General features: G+C 42.2%; 1 protein-coding gene across 1 annotated transcript; it reads left to right on the forward strand.

Moving 5' to 3' along the window:
- The first annotated feature begins 4,202 nt into the window (after positions 1–4,202).
- On the forward strand, positions 4,203–10,365 carry LOC119236864 (hornerin-like). The gene is made up of 4 exons (XM_054691551.1): positions 4,203–4,319; positions 5,934–8,139; positions 8,173–10,128; positions 10,190–10,365. Exons 1-4 carry the CDS (start codon positions 4,203–4,205, stop codon positions 10,363–10,365), a joined length of 4,455 nt encoding a protein of 1,484 aa, XP_054547526.1.
- The last annotated feature ends 12,740 nt before the right edge of the window (positions 10,366–23,105 follow it).

Here is a 23,105-nt window from a genome sequence, read left to right on the forward strand (position 1 = left end):
GGGATATCTTTACCATCAATCCTCTCTTCCTTCTGTGGCAACATCAGTCTCTATGCAAAATTACTCTTCAATTAGCAAATTCCACCTCCTCAGCATCCCACAATCTCAGTCACATCTTGAAAGAGCTCATTCCTCTGATGAAGCATGACAACCTGGCCCAAGTCAGGCATCCAGAGAAAACATAGTCAAATAATGGATAGTGACTCTACAGAAATTCTTAGAAGAAAACATATAACCTAATCAGAGTTAATTTGGATGCGCAGAACTGTGTGATTTATCAGTTGCCAATGGTTGATACCAATCCTTCTCAAATCATGATGATCACAGTGCACAAGTCTGAAGTCTAGGTAACATCACTCAGCTTCAGTGAATTTCTGCAATATCTTCACAGGGGACGGAGGGCAGGTCAAGTTCCATAGGGATAAGTAGAAAGTTGCTCACTGACACTTTTATTCAGGTGAACTCAAGTCCTTTTAAGTGAAGCTGTTCAGAGAGGGCAGACCCCAATCCTAGGAAAAGTAGAAGCCACTAATAAAGTCCATTCTCTATACTCAAGGAATTCATAGTCTAGAAATGATATAGGCATGCAGACAAATATACACGTGTGTGCATGCATGTGTGTGTATGAAAGTATATATACAAAACACTTAACAGTAGCTATTACTGGGTAGTAGGCTTATAGATATTTTCTTTTGACTTACTTTGTTTATTTTCCCTAGGTTTTATGTAAAACATGAATGACTGAAACACAATTTGAAAAGATTGTAATAGTGCCATGATATCACAATAAACTTACTAAACAGCCCATAATTATAACTCCTTTTTAGTAATGCAATAAAGACTTCCTATAGGTTTCTAAGGTAGGTTTGAAAAATGATTAGGAGTTTGCTAGGCAAATAAAGAGGAAAGACACAAGAAAAGTTATGAAGTGATACTGTATATTCAGGAAAGGTTAGTTAACTACTGCTAGAATATAAAGAACAGTAGGAAGAATGCAGATGGAACTTGAGCAAACTCAGATAATGAAGAACCTTGGATACATTGCTAAATAGCATCTATTTCCTCATAAGGTTCTACAGGGCTTAAAATTAAAGCTACGTTGCCTACTAAGATCTGGCACTTAGGAAGAGATACACAGGGCATGTGCAGCCATTTTCCATTTCTAGAGGTAATTATATCATGAGAGGCATCTTAGCTGGATTCCTGTAGATGAAAATAGCTTAAAATGGGAATTTGACCAGATGATCTTACAAACATCAAATTCCACCATTTTGTGACATTTGTACCCTGATATCCCTGCACATACTCCATTCAATTTCAGTTAAAGTTCATATCATTTATCAGTGCATTATGCTACTACATTGAATATGCAGATCATTCTATAGGCTCCAGAAAAGCTGGCAGGTGGTGCTGATACTAGCCCAGATTTAGGAATTGCTAATGCAATCTCAGATGATCCAGTAGGGGAAGCAAATAGTTGGGAGGTAGAGAGGGAGGTGGAGCTAGGCTTGTTTGGGAGTGAATTAGGACATCTGAAAGAGGGCAGCTCCTCCCTAAGATGGACCATTATCCCCTCTTTAAAAAGGCCACATCCCCATCAGCAGCACCCTGGAAACTGCTTTAGCCTACCTCCTGCTTGTTCCTCTGGCCAACTAGGTAAGTGAGTAGGACTTCAGACTTATGAATTACGAGGTAAGGAGGCATCACCCTGGTACACTCTTGTGCTTGTATCTTCCCATGCCTCTTAACCTCAGATCCCTCAGGAAGTTTATTAATGTCAACAAGTTTTTTAAGTGTTTTACATTATCAAATTGTCTGCCATATGAATGTCCAATATTTATTTTTATAGTTCTTACTTTGCTCTACATAATTCTCTCCAATTCCTGATTTTGTTAAAGATGGCTTCGTTTCAACCTTTCTTCTGTCTAGGTAATTGCCCGTGACTGGATATATTCATCTCCTTGATCCAGTCATGCCTACATGGACTTTTAGGCTGCTCCCATGTCCTAAATATTAAAAATAATGCTATGACGGGCCTCCCCGGTGGCGCAGCAGTTGAGCGCTGGGTTGCGAAGCTGCCCACAGCCTCTGCAGCGCCGGTTCGATCCCTGGCTGCTCCCCGGCCACCAGAGGAGGGTCCCACATGGCGCGCAGACCTCTCCTGCTGCCCGCTGCTCCCCTCAGCAGTGTACTTCAGTCCTTCTGCCAGCTCTGCTCCCTGCCCTGGCTCTGGTGAATTCTCTCACCCTCCCGCACTTCTGACTGTACCCAATGCTTGTATAAATAATAAATATTTAAATAAATAATTAAAAAATAATAATGCTATGACCATGGTGAAGTACATAGGGGGCTTTGCTGATAGTTTCATAGTCCATGAATGTATTATCAATAGTAGGATTATGGGCCATTGGCACTGCCATTTTTAGATTTGAAGCTAAATCTAGATAGCTTTCCATAATGTTTTCACCAGTTCACATTCCCACCAACAGTTTAAAACTGTTCTCTCTCTCCACATCCAGTCCAGTACTTGTTTGCTGGGGGTCTGTTGAATATGTTCCATTCTCACAGGTGTGAGATGGTATCTCATAGTATTAATCTGAATAATTCTTATTAGATATGATGAGAAACCTTTCTTCATGTATCTTTTATCCTTCTGGATATTCTCTTCAGAGAAAAGTCCATTCATTTCTGCTAATTCTTAATGGGGTTTGTAATTTTGTTGTTGAATTGCATGTTTCTTCTTATCTTTAGTACTCCCTTATCAGCTATATGTTTGTGTGAATACTTGTAAAGGCAGAAATGGACACAGTGCAGGTTTTCTGATCCCATGCAGACCGGGTAAAGGAAGAGTCAGAGTCCTCAGTGGTTTTGCAGGTTTTTATTGGGGTTCAGCGGGTACGTGGCAGGCAGGGGGGCTGGGAGGCTGGCAGTCCTCCCAGCCCCCAGCAAATCTTCACTCTATCTGGGCTCTCTGGCGTTCTCTGCTTCTGCTTCGGGCTTCTCTTTCAGCTTCTGCTGCTGGTGTCCTCCACGTGACGCCGCCCTTAAAAAGCAGTCTTAGCGCAAGTGTACCCACTTCAGGTGCCCACCATCAGGCATGCATCCAGGATCACAGGGTTCCCTCATCTATCCTGATGGCAGGAGGGCAGAAAAGCCTGATTTTTTACCTTACCCTACAAAACCTTATCTCATTCACGTGGGTGTTTTTAATTGTCTTGTATTTTCTTTCCCTGGAAAGAAGTTTTTTAATTTGAGGTAGTCCCAATTGTTTGTTTTGTTTTTAACTCCTTCAGGAATTAATTCACCAAATATATCTTCATTACTGATATCATGTAACACATCACCAATGATTCATACTTCTTGTTGCAGGCCTTATATCTCTAACCTATTTGGAGTTTATTTTTGCATGTGGTATCAACGAATAATCCAACTTCATACTTTCATGTGTGGTTTTCAATGATCCAATCACCATTTCTTAAAGAGACTGTCATTTGGGGACCATTTTCTTAAAAATCCCAGAGCTATACCCACCAGACATGTTGGCTTCTTCAGTCTTGAGCTTCTCTCTGTTGTGTAGTCAGAAAAGCCTGAGGTTCAGTTCCTCCTTGGAGAATGAAAACAGACTGAGCCTGACAGAATGTACCCCAAGCTCCTTATCATTGAGACATGTGGTTGTCTTTTGCTCGTTTGTTTCTTTCTTTGACCTACAAGACTTAAGGGTCCAGCTTAGACACTGATATCTCATAGCCGGACTCAGGCTCACCATGGAGATGCTAGCCATGCCCTCTATAGTGGGATGGTTGGGACCCAGAGAGAAACTAAATAAATGGATAAATTAGTAAGCCCACAATTTCTAAAGCTCCAGAACAAAAACTTCATAGAGTAACCCTGGTAGAAGCAAAAAGTCCAAAACAGAAAGTTAGAGCTCCACATTAATTCATGAGTGGAAATAAACAATGCACACTCTGTTCCTAATTTCATCACTTTCTTGCCACATGGCTTAAACAAGTCATTCATCTCTGAATTAGTTCCCATTACAACAAGATATAATTAACCTGGCCTAGTTGATTCTAAACAATTATTACAAAAGATAGGAATGATTTATATATGGAAAAATGTAATAAGAGATAGGTTATCTCTTTCCCCTCATTTCTCCATAGGTCAATTAAATTTACAAAAAGATGCCTAAACTACTACAAAGCATGGTCACTATCATCGATGTCTTCTATGAATATGCCAGCCAAGATAAGGAGTGTGACATGTTAAAGAAGGAAGAAATGAAGGTACTTTTGGAAAATGAGTTTCATCAAATTCTGAAGGTAATAACACCATGTCAGGACTGAAGACAGCTGCAATTTCCCACTTCTTACCTTCTGGTCACATAAAAATCTCCCAGAAAATTCTCTCTACTTATTGATCAAGAACAGGGCATGAAATAAGGTCAGATGTTCACCTGTAAGGTTTCTATAACATGACCAAGGGAAGAGATCCTTGTAATCACCAGCTGAGATCCAAAGATTAAATAATACCCATTTATGTGAGTGATTCCTATAAACTGAAACTGAAATGGTCCTCAGAAAAAACTGCAAGTGAAATGCACCTTGTTCTCTTCCTTTTGTCTTTCTTCAACACAGACTATCCACCACTACCCATTTCTGAGATTCTGGTACTATAAGATGCTAATTTCTTTATTCTGGTACTGTAAGATAATAAGGAAATTAGCATCTTCCTTCTAAATCATAAAGCAATCAGACTACCACCTTTAAAATGTCGGTTCATAAAATAATAATTTGGGAACCTAGGTCTAGCTTTCTATCTTCAATTTGTAAATACAGCTGCCTGGTGAATATTTTTTTTAGGTTCCTATGGGTGTCTTAAAAAGTCAGCATGTCAGATACAAAAATCATGATCTTCCCCTCTGAACTCATTACTGTTACTTGCCAAATCACCTCCTTTCTTCCTCTCATAAAGCACCTCCAATTTCCATCTAACTCATCAATAATCTCAAAAAATGTGAATTTCACTCCATCATTATTGCTAGTCCTCTGGTTCAGGTCAACTCCTTCTTCCAATCTCAGCATTAGATATAAATACAATCATTTCACAACTCAAATAAAAATCTTTCAACAGCTCCCAGCTCTTTCAAGAAAAATTCCAAGTTCCTTTGCAAGACTTAAAAGGCATGATCTGCACCCTATTTCTCTCTGCTGAGATTGAATGTAGCAATCCTGAATTTCTTTCACTTCCTGCATGAGCCTTCTCTCACTGCCAGCTCTTTGTGTTACATCTTCCCTCTCCCTGAACAATCTTTTGCACCCATCCCTCCTCTCCTTTACTTTTTCCTTTGGCTAATTCCAACCCATCCTTCAAAAAAAATATCACTTCCTCTCAAACTTTCATTGCACACCAGTGATTCTCATCTTGTGTACTCTCAGATAACCATTAAAATACCTTGTAATTAAGTTTGTTCACTGGTCCACTAAGCTTTAAATTCCATTTTGTCAGAAATCAAACTGTTCAATGTGTTATCATCTGTACCTAACTCAATATTAGGTAATTAAAGTCCACAATAAATCTTTGTTGCGTTACTTAGTTATTTGAACTAGTCAAATGAAGGTTATATGTACTTCACCCGGGCATTCAAAATTGTTTACGAATTATGTAATCATTCATATTTGACTTAGTCCTTACAAAAATAATTCTTTTTCCCTGCCATCTTCCAGTTACAACTTCTAGCCATTTCTCATGGCATCATTCATTGAATATTTCTTTCCCTCATTCTGGACAGGATAGGTAAATCCAGCCTAAATGTACTTGTGGTTAAGGTCTACCTAACTAAGCAAGCACTCCCATTTGTACAGCCTTCTTTCAACTGGCTAGCTAAATGAACTCCATACTGACAGAACTGCCCTTGGTATCTTGTTCCCAAACAGAATCAAGATGATCCAGACACTGTAGGCATCATCATGCAAAACCTGGATCGAGACCATAACAACAAAGTGGATTTTACTGAGTATCTTCTGATGATATTCAAGCTGGCACAGGCTTGTAATAAAATCATCAGCAAAGATTACTGCCAAGCGTCAGGGTCAAAGCAGAGAGACCACAGTCACTGGCACCAAGAGGAACAGAGTGAAACAGAAGATGAGGACAAAAGAAAAGGAAGGTCTTCCACTTACTCAAGTTGTAATGCAGGAGAGAGCGATTCCTATTCCAGGGGTCCCAGAGGGATCACTAAACACAGGCCTGGATCCAGATGTGGAAGAAAGGAGAATCAAAGGGGCCGGTCTAGTTCTGGGCACAGGCAAAGCTCTGGGGAAAGGAGAGAGTCAAGCTCAGGACACCTCAAGAACAACAAGAAAAACAAACATGGCTCTCATCAGCAAGAGTCTGAGAGTGAAGAAGTTGGTTATACTCATTCAAGCAACTGTAGCAAAAGATCAAACTCAGCAAATCAGTCAGAGAGCACTGCAGAATTAAGAAATATATACTACTCAGAAAGTGAGTCCTATAGCCCTGACCAAAACTCATCTGATTCAAATGAATCCTTAGGGAATAGACAATCTAAGAAGAAATCGAGCCAGTCACCTCATAAGCTACTTCATGAAATCAGCTCAGGGAGTTGTGATGGTCTAGACCATTGGTCAGCTCCAAATGAAACTACTGGCTGTGGTCACGGGTATGACTTGTGTCAGTCCTCTCAACAGAGATGGCAAAAAACAAATACAGGGTCTCAATCAGGAAAATGTGAGGAACAAGGATACTGTTCTAGTTCTAGTGACAGTTATGGAAAGTCACTGCACAAGTCATGCACAAGTCACTCCCCTAGTCAAGATAGATGTCAGTCATCTGGCTGTGGCCAAACCACGTCAAGCTCAGGCCAATCATCTTGTTTAGGAAAACATGGGTATGGTTCAGGCCAGTCTGCTAATTATGGTCAATTTGATTCTACATCAAGACAGTCATCAACCTGTGACCAACATCGATCTTGCTCTGATCAGTCTTCGCATTATGGTCAACATGGATCAAGTCAGCCATGCAGCCACAGACAAAATCTCTCTGGCTCAGGTCAGTCCTCTAGTTGTGATCTACAAAGATCTGGATTAGGTCAGTCTTTTAACAACAGACAACATGGATCTTCAGGTCAGTCCTCTTGGTGTGGACAACATCAGTATAGATCCGGTCACTCTTCTAGCTGTGGCCAATATGGATCTAACTCTGGTCAGATATCCAGCGGTGGTCAACATGGATCAGGCTCAGGCCAGTCTTCTAGTTGCAGTCACCATGGATCTGGCTCTGGTCTGTCTTCTAGCTGTGGCCAATATGGGCCTGGATCAAGCCAATCTTCTGGTTATGAAAAGCCTGGTTCCACTTCAGGACAGTCATCTACCTGTGCCCAGAGTGAATCTAGCTATGGACAGTCCTCTGGTTATGGTCAATACGGATCAAGTCGATCTTCAAACCACAGACGACATGGTTCAGGTTCAGGTCAGTCTTCTCGCTGTGGCCAACAGAGACCTACTTCTGGTCAGTCTTCTGGCAATGCTCAACATGGGTCAAGTCAGTCTTGTAGCCACAGACAACACGATTCTGGTTCAGGTCAGTCTTCTACCTGTGGTCAACAGGGATCTAGCTCAGGTCAGTCTTCTAGCTGTCATCAATACGGTTCTGGATCAGGTCAGTCCTCTAGCTGTGGCCAGCATGGACATGGATCAGGTCAGTCCTCTAACTGTGGCCAATATGGATCTGGATCAGCCCAATCTTCTACTTTTGGGAAACCTGGTTCTGCTTCAGGACAGTCATCTACCTGTGGCCAACGTGGATCAAGCTATGGACAGTCCTCTGGTTATGGTCAACATGGGTCAAGTCAATCTTCAAGGTACAGGCGACAGGGGTCAGGGTCCACTCAGTCTTCTAGCTGTGGTCAATATGGACCTAGCTCGGGTCAGTCTTTTGGCTATGGTCAACATAGGTCAAGTCAGTCTTGTAGCCATAGACAACATGGTCCTGAGTCTGGATCTGGTCACTCCTCTGGTGGTGATCAATATGGGTCTGGAGCTGGACAGTCATCTAGGTATCAGCAAACTGGTTCTACTTCAAGACAGACATCAAGCGGTGGCCAGCATAGACCTAACTCGGGTCAGTTTTCTGGTTACGGTCAACAAGGATCAGGTCAGTCTTCTATCTGTGGCCAATATGGGTCTGGAACAGGACAGTCATTTAGCTGTGGTCCACAAAGCTCTGGCTCAGGTCAGTCTTCCAGTTGTAGCCAGTATGTGTCTGGATCAGGACAGTCTTCTACTTATGGGCAACCTGGATCTAGTTCAGGACAAGCATCAAGCTGTGGTAAACATGGATCTAGCTCTGGTCAGTCTTTTGGCTATGGTCAACATGGATCAAGTCAGTCTTGTAGACACAGACAATATGGCTCTGACTCAGGTCTGTCTTCTAGCTGTGGTCAACATAGATCTGGCTCAGGTCAGTTCTCTAGCTGTAGCCAACATAGATCTGGCTCAGGTAAATCATCTAGCTGTGGCCAATATGGGCCTGTTTCAAGTCAGTCTTCCAGCTGTTGTCACAATGGACCTAGTTCTGGTTGGTCCTCAGGTTATGGTCAGCATGGGTCTAGTCAGTATCATAGCCATAGACAATGTGACTCTGGCTTAGATCAGTCTTCTAACTGTGGTCAACATGGATATGGAACAGGTCAGTCTTCTAGCTGTCATCAATATAGCTCAGGATCAGGTCAGTCCTCTAGCTATTGTCAACATGGCTCAGTCTCAGGTCAGACTTCTAGTTGTGGGCAATATGAGTCTGGGTCAGGCCAGTCATCTACTTATGAGCAATGTGTACCTACTTCAAGAGAGTCATCTAGCTGTGGCCAACATAGATATGGATCAGGTCAGTCCTCTAACTGTGGCCAATATGGATCTGGATCAGGCCAGTCTTCTACTTATGGGCAACCTGGTTCTTCATCAAGCTGTAGCCAACATGGATGTAGCTATGGGCAGTCCTCTGGTTATGGTCAACATGGGTCAAGTCGATCTTCAAGCCACGGGAGACATAGTTCAGGTTCAGGTCAGTCTTCTACTTGTGGTCAATATGATGCAAGCTCTGGTCAGTCTTCACGCTATGGTCAACATGGGTCAAGTCAGTCATGTAGCCATAGTCAACAGGGATCTGGGTCAGGTCATTCCTCTACCTGTAGTTACCATGGTTCTGGATCTGGTCATTCCATTGACTGTGATCAATATGGGTCTGGATCAGGACAGTCTTCTAGGTATCGGCAAACTGGTTCTACTTCAACACAGTCATCAAGCTGTGGCCAGAATGGTTCTAGGCCTGGTCAGTTTTCTGGTTATGGTCAACAGGGATCAGGTCAGTCTTCCGGCTGTGACCAATATGGGTCTGGATCAGGCCAGTCTTCTAGGTATGGGCAAACTGTTTCTACTTCAGGACAGTCCTCAAGCTGTGGCCAAAATAGATCAAGCTCTGGTCAGTCTTCTGAGTGTACTCCATGTAGGTCTGGTCAGTCTTATAGACATAGACAACATGGCTCTGGCTCAGGTCAGTACTCTAGCTGTAGTCAACATGGATCTGGGTCAAATCAGTCTTCTAGCTGTGGACAACATATACCAGGCTCTAGTATGTCTTCTAGTTGTGGCCAATATGGGCCTGAATCAGGCCAATCATCTAATTATGGACATGGTTCTATTTCAGGACAGTCATCAAGCTGTGGTCAACATGGATCTAGCTCTGGTCAGTCTCCTAGCTATGGGCAACATAGTTCAAGTCATTCCTGTAGCCGTAGACATTATAGCTCTGGTTCAAGTCAGTCATCTGGCAATGGACACCATGGACCTGGCTCAGGTCAGTCTTCTACCTGTGGTCAATATCCATCTGGGTCAGGCCAGTCTTCTAGTTATGGACAACATGGTTCTACTTCAGGACACTCATCAAGCTGTGGCCAACAAGGCTCTAGCTCTGGTCAGTCTTCTAGCCATAGAAAACATGGCTCTGTCTCTGGTCACTCTTCAAGCAATGGCCAATATGGTTCTGGATCAGGTCAGTCTTCTAGCTATGGGCAACATGAATCTAACTATGGACAGTCATCTGGCTATGGACAATGTGGGTCTGCTCAATCTTTTAGTCACAGACAACAAAGCTCTGGTTCAGGTCAGTCCTCTAGCTCTGGCCAACATGGGTCTGGCTCAGGTCAGTGTTCTAGCTCTGGCCAACATGGATCCAGCTCTGGTCAGTATTCTGGCTATGGACAACATGGGTCAAGCCAGTCTTCTAGACAAAAACAACATGGTTCTGCCCGCAGTCAGTCCTCTAGCTCGGGCCAATATGGGTCTGGATTAGACCAGTCTTCTAGGTCTACTTCAGGACAGTCATCAAACTATGGCCAACATGGATTTAGCTCAGGTCAGTCTGGTTATGGTCAGCATGGCTCAAGTCAGTCTTCCAGCCATCGACAGCATAGCTCTGGTTCAGGTCAGTGCTCAAGTTGTGGCCACTATGGGTCCGGATCCGGTCAGTCCTCCAGCTCTGGACAACATGGATCTAGCTCAGGTCAGTCTACTTATGGTCAACATGGCTCTGGTCAGTCTTGTAGCCACAGCCAATATGGGTCTGGCTCATTTCAGTCTTCCAGCTGTGGCCAACAGGGATCAGACTCAGCTCCATCCTCTACCTATGATCAACACTGGTCCAGTTCAAGCCATTCTTCTAGCCATAGCCAACCTAGTTCTGGCTCTGAAAGATATGGGGCTGATTCACGTCACTCCTCCACCTCTAGTCAACATGGCTCCAGATCTCATCAGTATTCTGGCTCTGACCAGTATGGATCTGGCTCATGTCGTTCATCTTGCTCTGAACAAGATGGTTATGGATCTGGTCAATCTTCCACCTATGAGAAACAAGAATTGCAAGGGAGATGTAGGTCAAGTTCAAGTGGAGCTCATGATGAATACAGTAGACCCAGAAGGGGCTCAACCCCCAATCAATCAAGGAGAAGTAGCCAGGAGTGGTCAGGGTACAGTCAAAATGAAAGAAGTGGCACTGACAGCCTTTCAGGTAGTGAGTCTGATGGATGTGAGAGTACCAATAGACCGTCAAGAACATGGAGTCAAGGAAGTCAAGGAAGCAGTCAGGGTCAGTGGGAATCTGGCTATAGCCAGTCAGAGAGTAATCAGGTAGGGCAATCAAGAAGGGGTTCCACACAAGTGGGAAGCTCCTCGGGTTGTGGCTCTGGAGAATTCACACTCTCCTCTGGACAGTCTACAACCAACACTATCAATACACTGTTAGTTCACAAGGAAGATAATTTACAAGATGGCTACAGTTATCAGAGTGGAGGAGGTAACTATGGAGGGGGAAGTATCAGTTCCAGTTCCCAAGACTTCTACAGTAGCACGCCACTCTATGAATATGTCCAAGAGCAGAGGGGCTAGACTGAGAGATGAACAGTAAAGAGAAGTGGAATTAACTCAAGTAGCAATGTAAGTAATGTAACACAAGCAATGTAGACAAGGCAATTCATTAGAAAACTTCTTTCTAAAAGTACATATATCTGATCTGTTTCCTTTTCTTTTAAACATGTAACTGTATACTCCATCTTTATTATCAGGGTCTTCCAAAGAATGTAGGGGTGTGGGATACTTTGTCAGAAAATACTGAATTGGACAGTGTGAGGGACTAAATTTGGAAGAATAACACAAAAGCATTTAAGAAGCTTGGGGTTTAGTTACAGTCTTTTTGAAAGTTCACTGCTCATTACTGATGTCAAACCTAAGCTTTCATCTATAAAGGACAAAAAATTATCATTTCATTACCAGTTCTGGAGACAAAGCTTCACTTATAGCTATTGGACCAAATAATTTCAGGAGTGAGGGCACATTTCGATGATGGTAGAACAAACAAGACCTAAAAGCACAGATACAGCAGTTGGTTTGCTTAGTAAAACCGCCAAATGCCTACCCTTGGGTTTATCTTTAAACAGTAACCTAGCAAGAGGTATCAAAAAGTGACATGCAGTGCCTAGCCAGTGAGCAACAGCATTATTTCTTAAAGAGCAGGCATGGATCAGTTCAGGGTCCAAATGTGGGCACTGATTTGGATATAAAAAAGGAAGAATTCAGCCCCTACTCCTAAGAATTTCTTTCAGGTAACAAACTTTGGAAGCGCAACAGCATGCAAACACAATGGCTTCAATCTACTTCTGTAGTTCATTGGCCTTTGCACCAACAGGAAATACCCTTTGTGCCCAAATGGAAGAGAATAGTGTCTGTCACTGCCTATAGTCCCTTGGTTTGATTGTACATACCTGTTTCACATCTTTGGATCAAAAATCACTGGACTGCATTAAAATTGGCAATAAATAATGGTGATGAAATAGTTTTGTCTCCTCTCACTTCATTTCACTTCTCACCAAGTGGTGAGACAAGAAACCATCTCAAATAAATCACAAAGTTCCAAGTTCCTGCCCTTCACAAGCAACCCAGGATTTATAAGTAGTTTTTAAATCAATAAAACAACTCAACTTCAAAATCATCAGAAGATTTGACTGGATGTTTGACCAAAAAGAAAGACAGACAAACAGATAATAATCACAGGAAAATAACTCAAAGTCCAGTTATCAGAGAATTACAAGTTAAACATTTTAAAACATAAGATACTACCATGTACCCATTAGAATGACCAAAATTAAAAATACTGGCAACACCAACACTTGGTAATGCCAGTGGAAAAATAAAATGATACAGTTACTTTGGAAAACAGTGTACCATTTCTTATAAAGCTACATATACTTGACTATAAGATCCAACAATTCTACTCCTCGATGAAATGAAAACATTTGCCCACATGAAGATTTTCACATAAATGTTCATAGCAGCTTTAATAATATTCCCAAACTACAAACAACCCAAATGTCCACCAATGAATAAACACATATACAATGCAATACAATTTAGCAAACAAAAAAATTAGCTTCTGCTAAACATGAAATGGATGAGCCTCAGAAACATTACATTGAACATAAGAAGTCAAATCCAAGAGTATGATTCTATTTAGTGAAACTTTAATTAAAGAACAATATAAAAATTAAAAGGAGATCAATGGTTGACTAGGGCTGGGAGTAGGATTTATGAATTGGATATAAAATGGAAAACAAATAAGGTGATGACATTATTCTACATAGAATAACACAGAAATATGTTTTTGTCAGGCCTCCATAGTGACCTAGGGGTTAAGTCTCAGTGCTTTCACCCCTATGGCCTGACTTCGATCCCCAGCCAGGAAGCTAACCTACATGTAGAGCAGCAGACCTCTACTGTCTCATCTGCTGCTCCGCTTGGCGGTGTATTTCAGTAGATCCAACTCTTCTGCTCCCCAATCTGTCTGGTAAACCCTCTCAACCCTGTACCTCTGGCCTAAACCCCAATCTATGACAAAAAAAAAAAAAGAAAAAGAAAAGGAAAGAAGTTTTTGTCAATGCTCACAGAATTGTATATTTGAAATGTGTTAAAAAGTTGCCTTTATAGTTTTCATGTAGATTTTTGAAACCTGACACACAAATTCTGAAACTTTATATAGAAGGGCATGGGTCAAAAATGGCTGGGATAATTTTTAAGCTAAAGCTGTCATCTTATCAGATGTCAAAATAATTAAAAGTTAAATCATTTAAGATAGTGTAACTCTGATGTAAGGACAGACATGCAGAAAACTTCCAGGAACAAACCAAGGAATATCTGATACAAGCATTAATGGGTCTGCATATTTGGGGGAGAAAAAACTTTCAATTAATATTACCAAAGTACTTTTTTAATTATATAACCATTTCATACCACATACAAAATCAATTTTCCAAGAAAGTTAAAATTGAAAGTGGAATCAGTCAACTTTGTATCTTTAAAGAAAACATAGAATACCTTTATGACTTCAAAGTAAGAAATATATGACATTCGGGCATGTGGGGGATTTTGAGCTAAAGGTATTCAAGGCCTAGAAGACTCAGGAAGAATTTTTGTTTCCTCTCCCTTAACTGTGTGACAGAACTCTGGTAGGGAACCTGTATCAGGAAGAGGGCTATATCCACAGATAATTTTTTATGTTGGGAAGACTTGTAACATGGCAGGGCTAACATTTCTTCTCCACACATTGGTTCACCTCATCTTCCTATAAATTATTTTCTTCCCCTTTGCACTTGAATCTCATTACCTGCTTTTCCCTACCTCAGGATGGTATAGAAGCCTCAACAGCTTGACTGCCAGTGGGTCTTGCATTTTATGGCGCTCCTGTTCCTACAAAATTAAGTTTTTCTTTTGTTTTTTTTTGTTTTGTTTTGTTTTTTTAAAAGATTGATTGATTGATTGATTTGTTTGTTTATTTATTTATTTATACAAGCACTGGGTACAGTCAGAAGCACGGGAGGGTGAGAGAATTCACCAGAGCCAGAGCGGGGAGCAGAGCAGGCAGAAGGACCGAAGTACACTGCTGAGGGGAGCAGCGGGCGGCAGGAGAGGTCTGCGCGCCATGTGGGACCCTCCTCTGGTGGCCGGGGAGCAGCCGGGGATCGAACCGGTGCTGCAGAGGCTGCGGGCAGCTTCGCAACCCAGCGCTCAACCGCTGCGCCACCGGGGAGGCCCAAGTTTTTCTTTTGTTTATCTATCTTATGTTGATTTAATTATTAGACCAAAGCACCTAGAAGAAAATTGTTTTCCTCCCCTACAACGTATATAGCTAAATACGCACAAGTCGCCAAATAGAATGCTAAGTGAAAAAGTTTAAAACATGTATATAGTGGTGTGACACCATTAATATAGTCTTACAATATACACAATAATGTCATATATGGTTTGTAGTGAGTATGTATTTGGTAAATGCAAAAACAAATCTCTATGGGAATGTGAAATACCAAATTCAGCATAGTGGTAGCTCTGGCCTTTAATTAAAAAGGCCAAAATGTTTCTTAAAACAAGATGATGTTGGACCTCCCTGGTGGTGCAGCAGTTGAGCGCTGGGCTGCGAAACTGCCTGCAGCCTCTGCAGCGCCGGTTCGATCCCCGTCCTCTGGCGAGGGACCCACATGGCACGCAGACCTCTCCTGCCACCCGCTGCTCCCCTCAGCAGTATGTTTCATTGGTCTGCCTGTTCTGTTCCCCGCTCTGGCTCTGGTGAATTCTCTCACCCTCCCGCACTTCTGACTGTACCCAGTGCTTGTATAAATAAATAAATCTTTAAAAAAAAAAAGATGATGTTTCATATATTTTTCCTTACACTTACTTGCAAAGCTCAAATTACTGCACGAGAAATAGGATCACACAAAGATCATCAATACCCAATGACTCAAATGCTTAAGGGAGAAAGTGCTCTCATAAGCCTGGCTACTGGCAAATCTGGTCCAGCTTGTCCCAGCTGCTGAATAAAGGATTCAGCCCATCACTGCCTGATGATATTCACCATGTGATTCTCACAACCATCTCACTCAGACTTACAACTCACCAGGGAGCCTGCTGAAACATTTGGCTCCCTGTAATTTTACCAAAAGAAGAAAGCAATCATTAGCCAGATTAATACAGACACCTAGTGTTCTAGATTGTGCATTTCTGCCTGTAAGTTAATTCTGTAGTCCTGATTTTCATTCTTCAGTACTAGGTAAGTTTAGATACGAAGACAGAGATTTGCTAGATACAAAGACAGAGATTTGCTGCTTGTAGACCAATCTGGACACAGACAGAAGTATATGTCCCAGTTTATAAGGACCAAACCTGGACCTTTTTTCCAGGCAATATTCCAATGTGGTTCTTTGCCTCTTTCAAATTTCAAAAGAGCAAGAAAAATGATCTAGTGTGAGAAAGCAAAGAAATTTCATTTCCAAAGAGTTGGAAATGAAAATTTCTATCTATCATACTATAGTAACTTGAATTTTAACAATGTCCTAAAGGGGAAAGGATACAATCTAACATCTTTATTGAAAACTGGGGCCTCCCCAGTGGCGCAGCGGTTGAGCGCTGGGTTGCAAAGCATGAGCTGAGGCGTCACGGGGGTTTCTGATAGGAATGCAAAATAAAGACAACTCAGGGCCTCCCCGGTGGCAAAGCGGTTGAGCGCTGGGTTGTGAAGCTGCCCGCAGCCTCTGCAGTGCCGGTTCGATTCCAGGCTGCTCCCCAGCCACAGGAGGAGGGTCCCGCATGGCGCGCAGACCCCTCCTGCCGCCCGCTGCTCCCCTCAGCAGTGTACTTCGGTCCTTCTGCCTGCTCTGCTCCCCGCTCTGGCTCTGGTGAATTCTCTCACCCTCCCACGCTTCTGACTGTACCCAGTGCTTGTATAAATAAATAAATAAATAAATAAATAAATATTAAAAAAAAAAAAAACTGTATGTGTTCGGAATAATAAACTATGTACTTTATACATATTACTTAGTATTTTATTTACTGCTGAATGTCCTTCTCATTGCAACCCTGTGACTACAGGTATTATATTCATTGTATTGAAAAGGCGCCTCCCTGGTGGCGCAAGGGGTTAAAACCCAACCTATGAAGCTATCCACAGCCACTGCAGCACAAGTTCAATCCTCACCGCCAGGGAGATACCCACATGGCACAGCAGACTCTCTTCCCTCGCCCGCTGCTCCCCCCAGCAATGTATTTCAGTTGATCTGCCTGTTCTTCTCCCCACTATGTCTCTGGTGATTCCTCTCATACCCCACACTTCTGGCCTGTACCCCACTTCTTGTATACATTAAGTAAATAAATCTTTAAAAAGGGAGGGGGGAACTAAGACTGAAAAGTCAAGGGAATTGCTTACATTTGTAGAGCTAAGTTTAAAACCTGTCTGACAGTGTCCCCCCTCTGTAATATCTCTTTAAACAACTATAGTCAACAGCTAGGACCACAGCAGTCTCCTAATGTGGACACTACTAGGAACACACCAGCTAATAATACTCATCCTCCGCCTCTCCTCTCCCTACCTTAATAAAAGTATACTTAATGTCCTTGAGTGACACTTGAGAAACATCTCACTCATTAGCTACACATTTCAGAACAATTTCCAAGGGAGGACATCTGCTGCAGATAACGCATTTCCTCACATTTTACTTATCTCATCACATTTAATGGTTCTCATTAGCTGCAATTCCAGAAGTTTTCATTTCTGACCCAGTTCTCCTTAGTGCATGTCTTACTAGAAGTTCATGATAAACTAATTATAAATGACCACCCACAGTCTTGTACTTTTTTTTTAAGATTTATTTATTTATTTATACAAGCACTGGGTACAGTCAGAAGTGCAGGAGGGTGAGAGAATTCACCAGAGCCAGAGCAGGGAACAGAACAGACAGACGAAATACACTGCTGAGGGGAGCAGCAGGCGGCAGGAGAGGTCTGTGTGCCAAGTGGGACCCTCACTGACGGCTGGGGATCGAACCGGCGCTGCAGAGGCTGCAGGCAGCTTTGCAACCCAGTGCTCAACCACTGTGCCACTGGGGAGGCCCTGGTCTTGTACTTTTTAAAAAAAGAGATCCTCTAGCCAATTCCTCCAATACTCAGAAGTCTTTGTCTGCACCCTGCCCTCCATCTCCTAACACCCCCCTACCCTATGTGATCTACCCCCATCTATGAAAGCCCCCTCAACAGCCTCCCAGGTACTGTTTGATCCTGATGTACTTTCCAGATATTGAAGACATTAAATCAGCAGTTAGTGAGGTACACAGCTTGACAAGCTAGCCATGCACGACCTCCACACTCCATGTGCAAAGACATTAAGGAGACAGTGTGGGACCATAGAGGAGGTGGCTGTGGCTGAAGCATGTAAAGCAGAGTATCAGGGGCTGTGGCTAAAGCAGCAAATTGGAGGAGGGCTGGGAAAAGCTGTAAGTTGAGCATGAAGAACATTGACAAAGATGAATCAAAGTAGGAGAAGCAGGGGAAAGCAGTTCAGACACCAAAAGAGTTACAATTCACATCTCCTGGACCCTAGGAAGAAAACAAAATCAATCCCTTGCCCAGAACCATATGACTAAGCACATCCAGTCCCACAGTTACAGAGGAGTAAACAATTTTACTCTGAGATAAGCTAAAAATAAGGAAGAAGATTCTACCTAGGATTAGTCTCCCCAAATCATGAGGCCTTACACCTTTCCTATAGATTACTGATTCCTTAATGTAAAAACAATTTTGCTTTGGCAAATGTGAAGCACAGACATCTACAAGTATGAAAATCAATCACACAGTGAAACTGCAGTTTTATCTTAAGAACAGATTATTAAAGTTGATAACCTTGCAATTTTGTTTTCCTTTGAATGTCTGCTACGTTGTTTATTCGAGGAAACATTCTTCTGGAGAGTAGGCTCTAATGCTTTTTAAATCATTCTATCTTATCAAAGCAGGAGGTGAAGTGATCTACTAAAAGAAAGACAGAGAGGGAAGGAAGGGGGGAGGGAGGGAGGAAAAGTGAAGAGTAGAAAAGGTTTGAGGTATCTGTTGAGGAGTCTGGGAAAGGGTATCAACTAGAAACAAGAAAAGAGATTGCCAGACAATACTCAGAACTTTATTAAGTTGAAAGTCAATTATGTATGTACAGAGAGATGCTACTGCACCACAGTATATGATATTCACCAACACCTGGCAGAAGAGGCAAAGAAAATTACGACTGGTTAATCGCAGCTTTGGGATTGGCAGGGTAAGTACAAAGAAAAATAAAGGATTTTCCAAGGGCACTGAATGACCCCTAGTGAAGGATGCAGGTAAGGAAGAAAGAAGTAGAACTCACAGGAACTATGCTGGGCCCAAACTGTGTATGTGAAGGAAGTGAGGGATAATTTAAAGTCAAAGTTGGGCCTTCCTAGAAGCTGCTCAAATAAAAGAAAGTAATAATATGGAATATTAGGGCACATCCTCTTTTTACTCACAGTGCTTTGACGCAGAGTTCCTTAAATTTCTCAGTGTGCAAACGGAGGTTTTGAGTTGTCCAAGGGCACACACAGTTCATCCGTGATACAGCTCAGATTTGAACTCAAGAATGACTAACTGCAGAACTCAGTCCACCAATCTCAAAGACTTTATCAGGCTCCAGTTCATAGAGAGAAACAGCATCATCAAAGGAAAACCAGATGTCTAGTTGAACAAGGATTTCAGGGAGTATTATAAAAAGAATTAAAGATATCAGCACATTCCTTAGCAAGAGAACCAAAGAAAATAAAGAGAAGCATAATGTAAGAGAATTAGCAGTGAGGGGAAAGCAAAAAAGGCAATATGAAGCAAATATTATATTGGATTGCTGGTTGAAGGAGTGCGTGCACAGGGGAGGTAAAGTGCAGGGGATAGCAGGGTGGAGAAGGAATGAGAAACAGAAAATGAGTTTGGCCCACACACTGTCATTACCTGTGACATCTCTCAAAGGAGGTCGGAGGCCCTATGGAGACAAGGGGAGTCACAATGACTGACAGGAAGAGGTCCCTCTTACTGCACCTTTAAATCCAATTCTTTTTTTCGGCCCACTGCTGGTAGTAATCTAGGTGACTTGGTTTGCTTCTTTTTGAGATGCTTACCCAATACAGATAACAACCACACTGTAACATGATTGAGGCCCACAATTTCAAGTGTGATAATGGAATCTAAGATGGATATGAAAGAAGGCAAGGAGACTAACAGACTAAAAAAGGGAGAAAGGATTAAGAGGTTTATTTAAAAAGTACATACCCTACATCCAACAGTTCAACTTCTAGTTTTATACCTTAAAGGAATTTGTACAAGCATGACAATAGTATTTAACACACATATGAAACTCAATACATGTCACTCCCTACTATATATAACCTTCTCAATTATCCCATGAAGGAGAGAATTCCATATTCCCATTTACTGATGAAGTGAGTGAGGTATATAGAGATCAAGTAATTTACTATGGTCACAATAGCTAACATGTGAAACCAAGTAGTGTGACTCTAAAGTTTCTGTTCTGCATCCAATCACCATATATAGCTGTGCAAGGTATCCACTACCCAGAGATGCCATAGGGAGAAGGTCCACTTAATAATCCATGCCTCCCTAGCACAAAGCTACACCTACCTGAGGGTTGCACTAACAACACCGCACTGACAAAGAGGAGTCATGGAGCAAGCTGTACAATGCAGGATGCTGCCAACAGAGCGAGATCCTGGCAATTACATAGGGTAGGGAAACAAAGAGAAAAAGGGGAGGTAAGTCTGCTGACCAGGTATTTTTTATCTGCTTGATGACCTGATGTTGTAATGGAAAACACACCCCAGACCCCAACCATGGTTCCAATCTTTTATCAACAAGGCGTCCTGCTGATCAGTCCCTGGGATGCAAAGTCACACATCAGTCAAGGGCCCCTTGGGCATTCCCAGTCATACCTTGTATTGTATGCCCACTGTCCCAGAGCGATCAAGTGTCCTGCTCTTGTTTAATTTGAAAGGATCCTTGTAGGGTTTAGTATACTACATTCTTTTAGGTCAGATAACTAACGGACCAGGTTGTTCTTGACCTTCTATTGGAGGGCAGAACTGCACGTAACCAAAATGGTGGCCGAAGAGGCTGTTTAAGTCTAGCAGACTCACACCTGAGTATGTTTCTCTTTGCCCCAGGTGTCCTCCATTTGCAACCTATGTGTTCAGAGGTCTAGACCCATGAAAAGAAGTCTAATTCACACAGAAGCACCACAGAGTTAAGTTTACTTTAGCCACACACTACATAGACTCTTCCATGTGGGAAGACATTGACAGGAGTTTGATGCAGAACTATTTGTAATGACAAATGTCAAAAACGGATAAACTATATTTATATAGTTACAATACACATACACTATATATCATATGCAAAATATGATACAAGAATGACCTGGCATGCTTAGAAGAAACAAACAATTTTTATGCAGATTTTAAAAACAACACAGTGAAAATCAAGTGCAAATTATCAACAATACACCATGCAAATATTTTTTAACTTAACAAGTATATTTTATTGAGTTAATATTGGTTTACATCATTGTTTTCATGATAGAGGTATAGGGTCCCCCCCTTCAGTATGCCCATCACCAAAGAGCCCACAGTCTACCATCACCCTTGGGCTCCCCCTTCTTTGTTCTCATCCTACCCCTCCCCCGCCCTACCTCCTCTGGCTACCCCACTTCACAGTCAGCTGCATGGGCTACTTTTTAGTTTGGCTTTATCTAACCCTTTGTTTTGTCTGTCTATATTCTGCATATAAATGATGCCATCCAGCATTTGTCTTTCTCCTCCTGGCTTACATGCACACCACAGGCAATTTTAAAACATGAGAAGAAGAATTACATTTTATACACACACACATACTCACCAAATTCATGGTGGTGGTTACTTCCAAGGAGGGAAAGAGATTAGCAAAGGAGACTCCAATATACCTGTACCATTTTATGAAATATAATAAGACATACAGCAATTATCACAAAATGTTTATTACTATCAATTCTGGGTGGAGGCATGCATTTGCTCAAAATAAAAATAGAGATTATTTTTTTAAGAACTGGCTTAGTGGGAACCTAGGAGGAGATGAGTTAGGAGGCTATGCAATCAATAAATAGAATTTCAGGGTTCATGGCTTGAGAGGTGGAGTAGTTATTATAGTTAGAGGTGATGACAAGGTCCAGGGTGTGGCCACATGAACAAGTGGGTGAAGTGGAGTGGAGGGATAAATCACTAGAATATAAGATGTGTCACCAACATGGCTGTTGAAGTTTCTCACAATGATGACAAAAATCAGGGTAGAGTCAGATGCCAATATCCTTGTTGAACGTGGTCATGAGGCAAGTCAAGGGAAATAATGAGGATGGAAAGCGGGTGGAGTGCATGTGCATCAGGGGAGGAGTGGCTGTTGAAAGAAGGAGGTGAGCAAAAGCACACACAGCTTATCTCCAGGCCACAAGACAGTGGAGGCAGGATGAGTACCCTGCATGGAACTGTGAAAGTCTATTTCAGTTAAGGTGAGATAGTATGACTGCCAAAATCCTATGGAAACTCTTAACTTTGTAGTTCATTGATTCAAAACAACAGGTTCAATCAGAGAGGGGTAGTAGATTTTACCAAAAAGAAAAAAGAGAGGAAGAGAAGAGAGAGAAGAAAAGAGAAGGGAGAAAAAGAAGGAAGAGAGAGAACTGGGGGCCTCACATTCTGGAAACAAAGCTACCAACTGCATCAAAGAGAATGGACTATTGAAGATTATCATCACAAAGTCAAAGGCCAATCAGTAAAATAATCAGCCTTGGGAAATTGAGTTGACAACAAATGAGTGACATAACCTGAGAGATCAAAAATTTTAGAATATTATAAATGAAAAGGTGACTCTAGCTCAGGAAATGGTTTTGGCTCTGGAAACAGTTCTGGAGGATTGTCAAGGAATAAATGGAGAGAGCAGCCCACATAAGAAGGCACTTGCAGTTTAGAGTCCAAAATGGACCCAATGTACAAAGACTTATATCCTCTTCAAGGGCAAATTAGAAAAGTGACTAGATGAGAATAGCAAAGATGATCCAGGAAAGACCCAGGAAAGGAAAAGGTCTTTTCATGCCATTTTCAGGCTAAGACACTCAAGAGCTGGGTTTCTCCAACACTCTTGCCAAGACATGCCAAATCTTATCTGCTCCACAGCCCTAAAAGTCTCTCAATAGGGCTCGCAGTCACCCTGGTGACACTAAGGGAGGGAGTGACATGTCCCCTTAGATCTGGGGCTCACACACTTTGAGAGGTTTGTGTGTCAACTCACCCCTCCCACTCACACTCAGGCTGGGGCAAGGAAGAGCACACACCACACCAAGAGGCAGCCTGACTGGCTCAGATGTGACTGCCTTTTCCTACAACAAAAACAGGGGAGGGGGGGGTTTGGTCAGCTCTCTGGGCAGCCCTCAAAAATGTTAACACTTCCTTACTGTCAGAGAACTCACTAGCACATTCCACCTGAACTAACCCCATCTGGACCTGGCACCTCCATCTTTACCGACTATCATCTCCAGCTGGGACTCACTCAACAACTTCCACCACACCCTTGGTCCCACCTGCAAAGGTCATTCCCAGAGGAGGCATGGCGACCCATCTCAGATCAGCAGGC

Source organism: Talpa occidentalis, unplaced genomic scaffold (assembly GCF_014898055.3).
Source record: "Talpa occidentalis isolate TD23 unplaced genomic scaffold, MPIMG_talOcc4v2.1 talOcc4.9, whole genome shotgun sequence".
NCBI lineage: Eukaryota > Metazoa > Chordata > Mammalia > Eulipotyphla > Talpidae > Talpa > Talpa occidentalis.

Bases quoted from the DNA above. Each gene is read 5' to 3' on its own strand.
- LOC119236864 (XM_054691551.1), top strand. From the start codon at position 4,203: ATGGTCACTATCATCGATGTCTTCTATGAATATGCCAGCCAAGATAAG. The intron at 4,320-5,933 runs GTAATAACACCA...GTTCCCAAACAG, and splicing joins AGTTTCATCAAATTCTGAAG to AATCAAGATGATCCAGACAC. The intron at 8,140-8,172 runs GTCAGTTTTCTG...AACAAGGATCAG, and splicing joins CCAGCATAGACCTAACTCGG to GTCAGTCTTCTATCTGTGGC.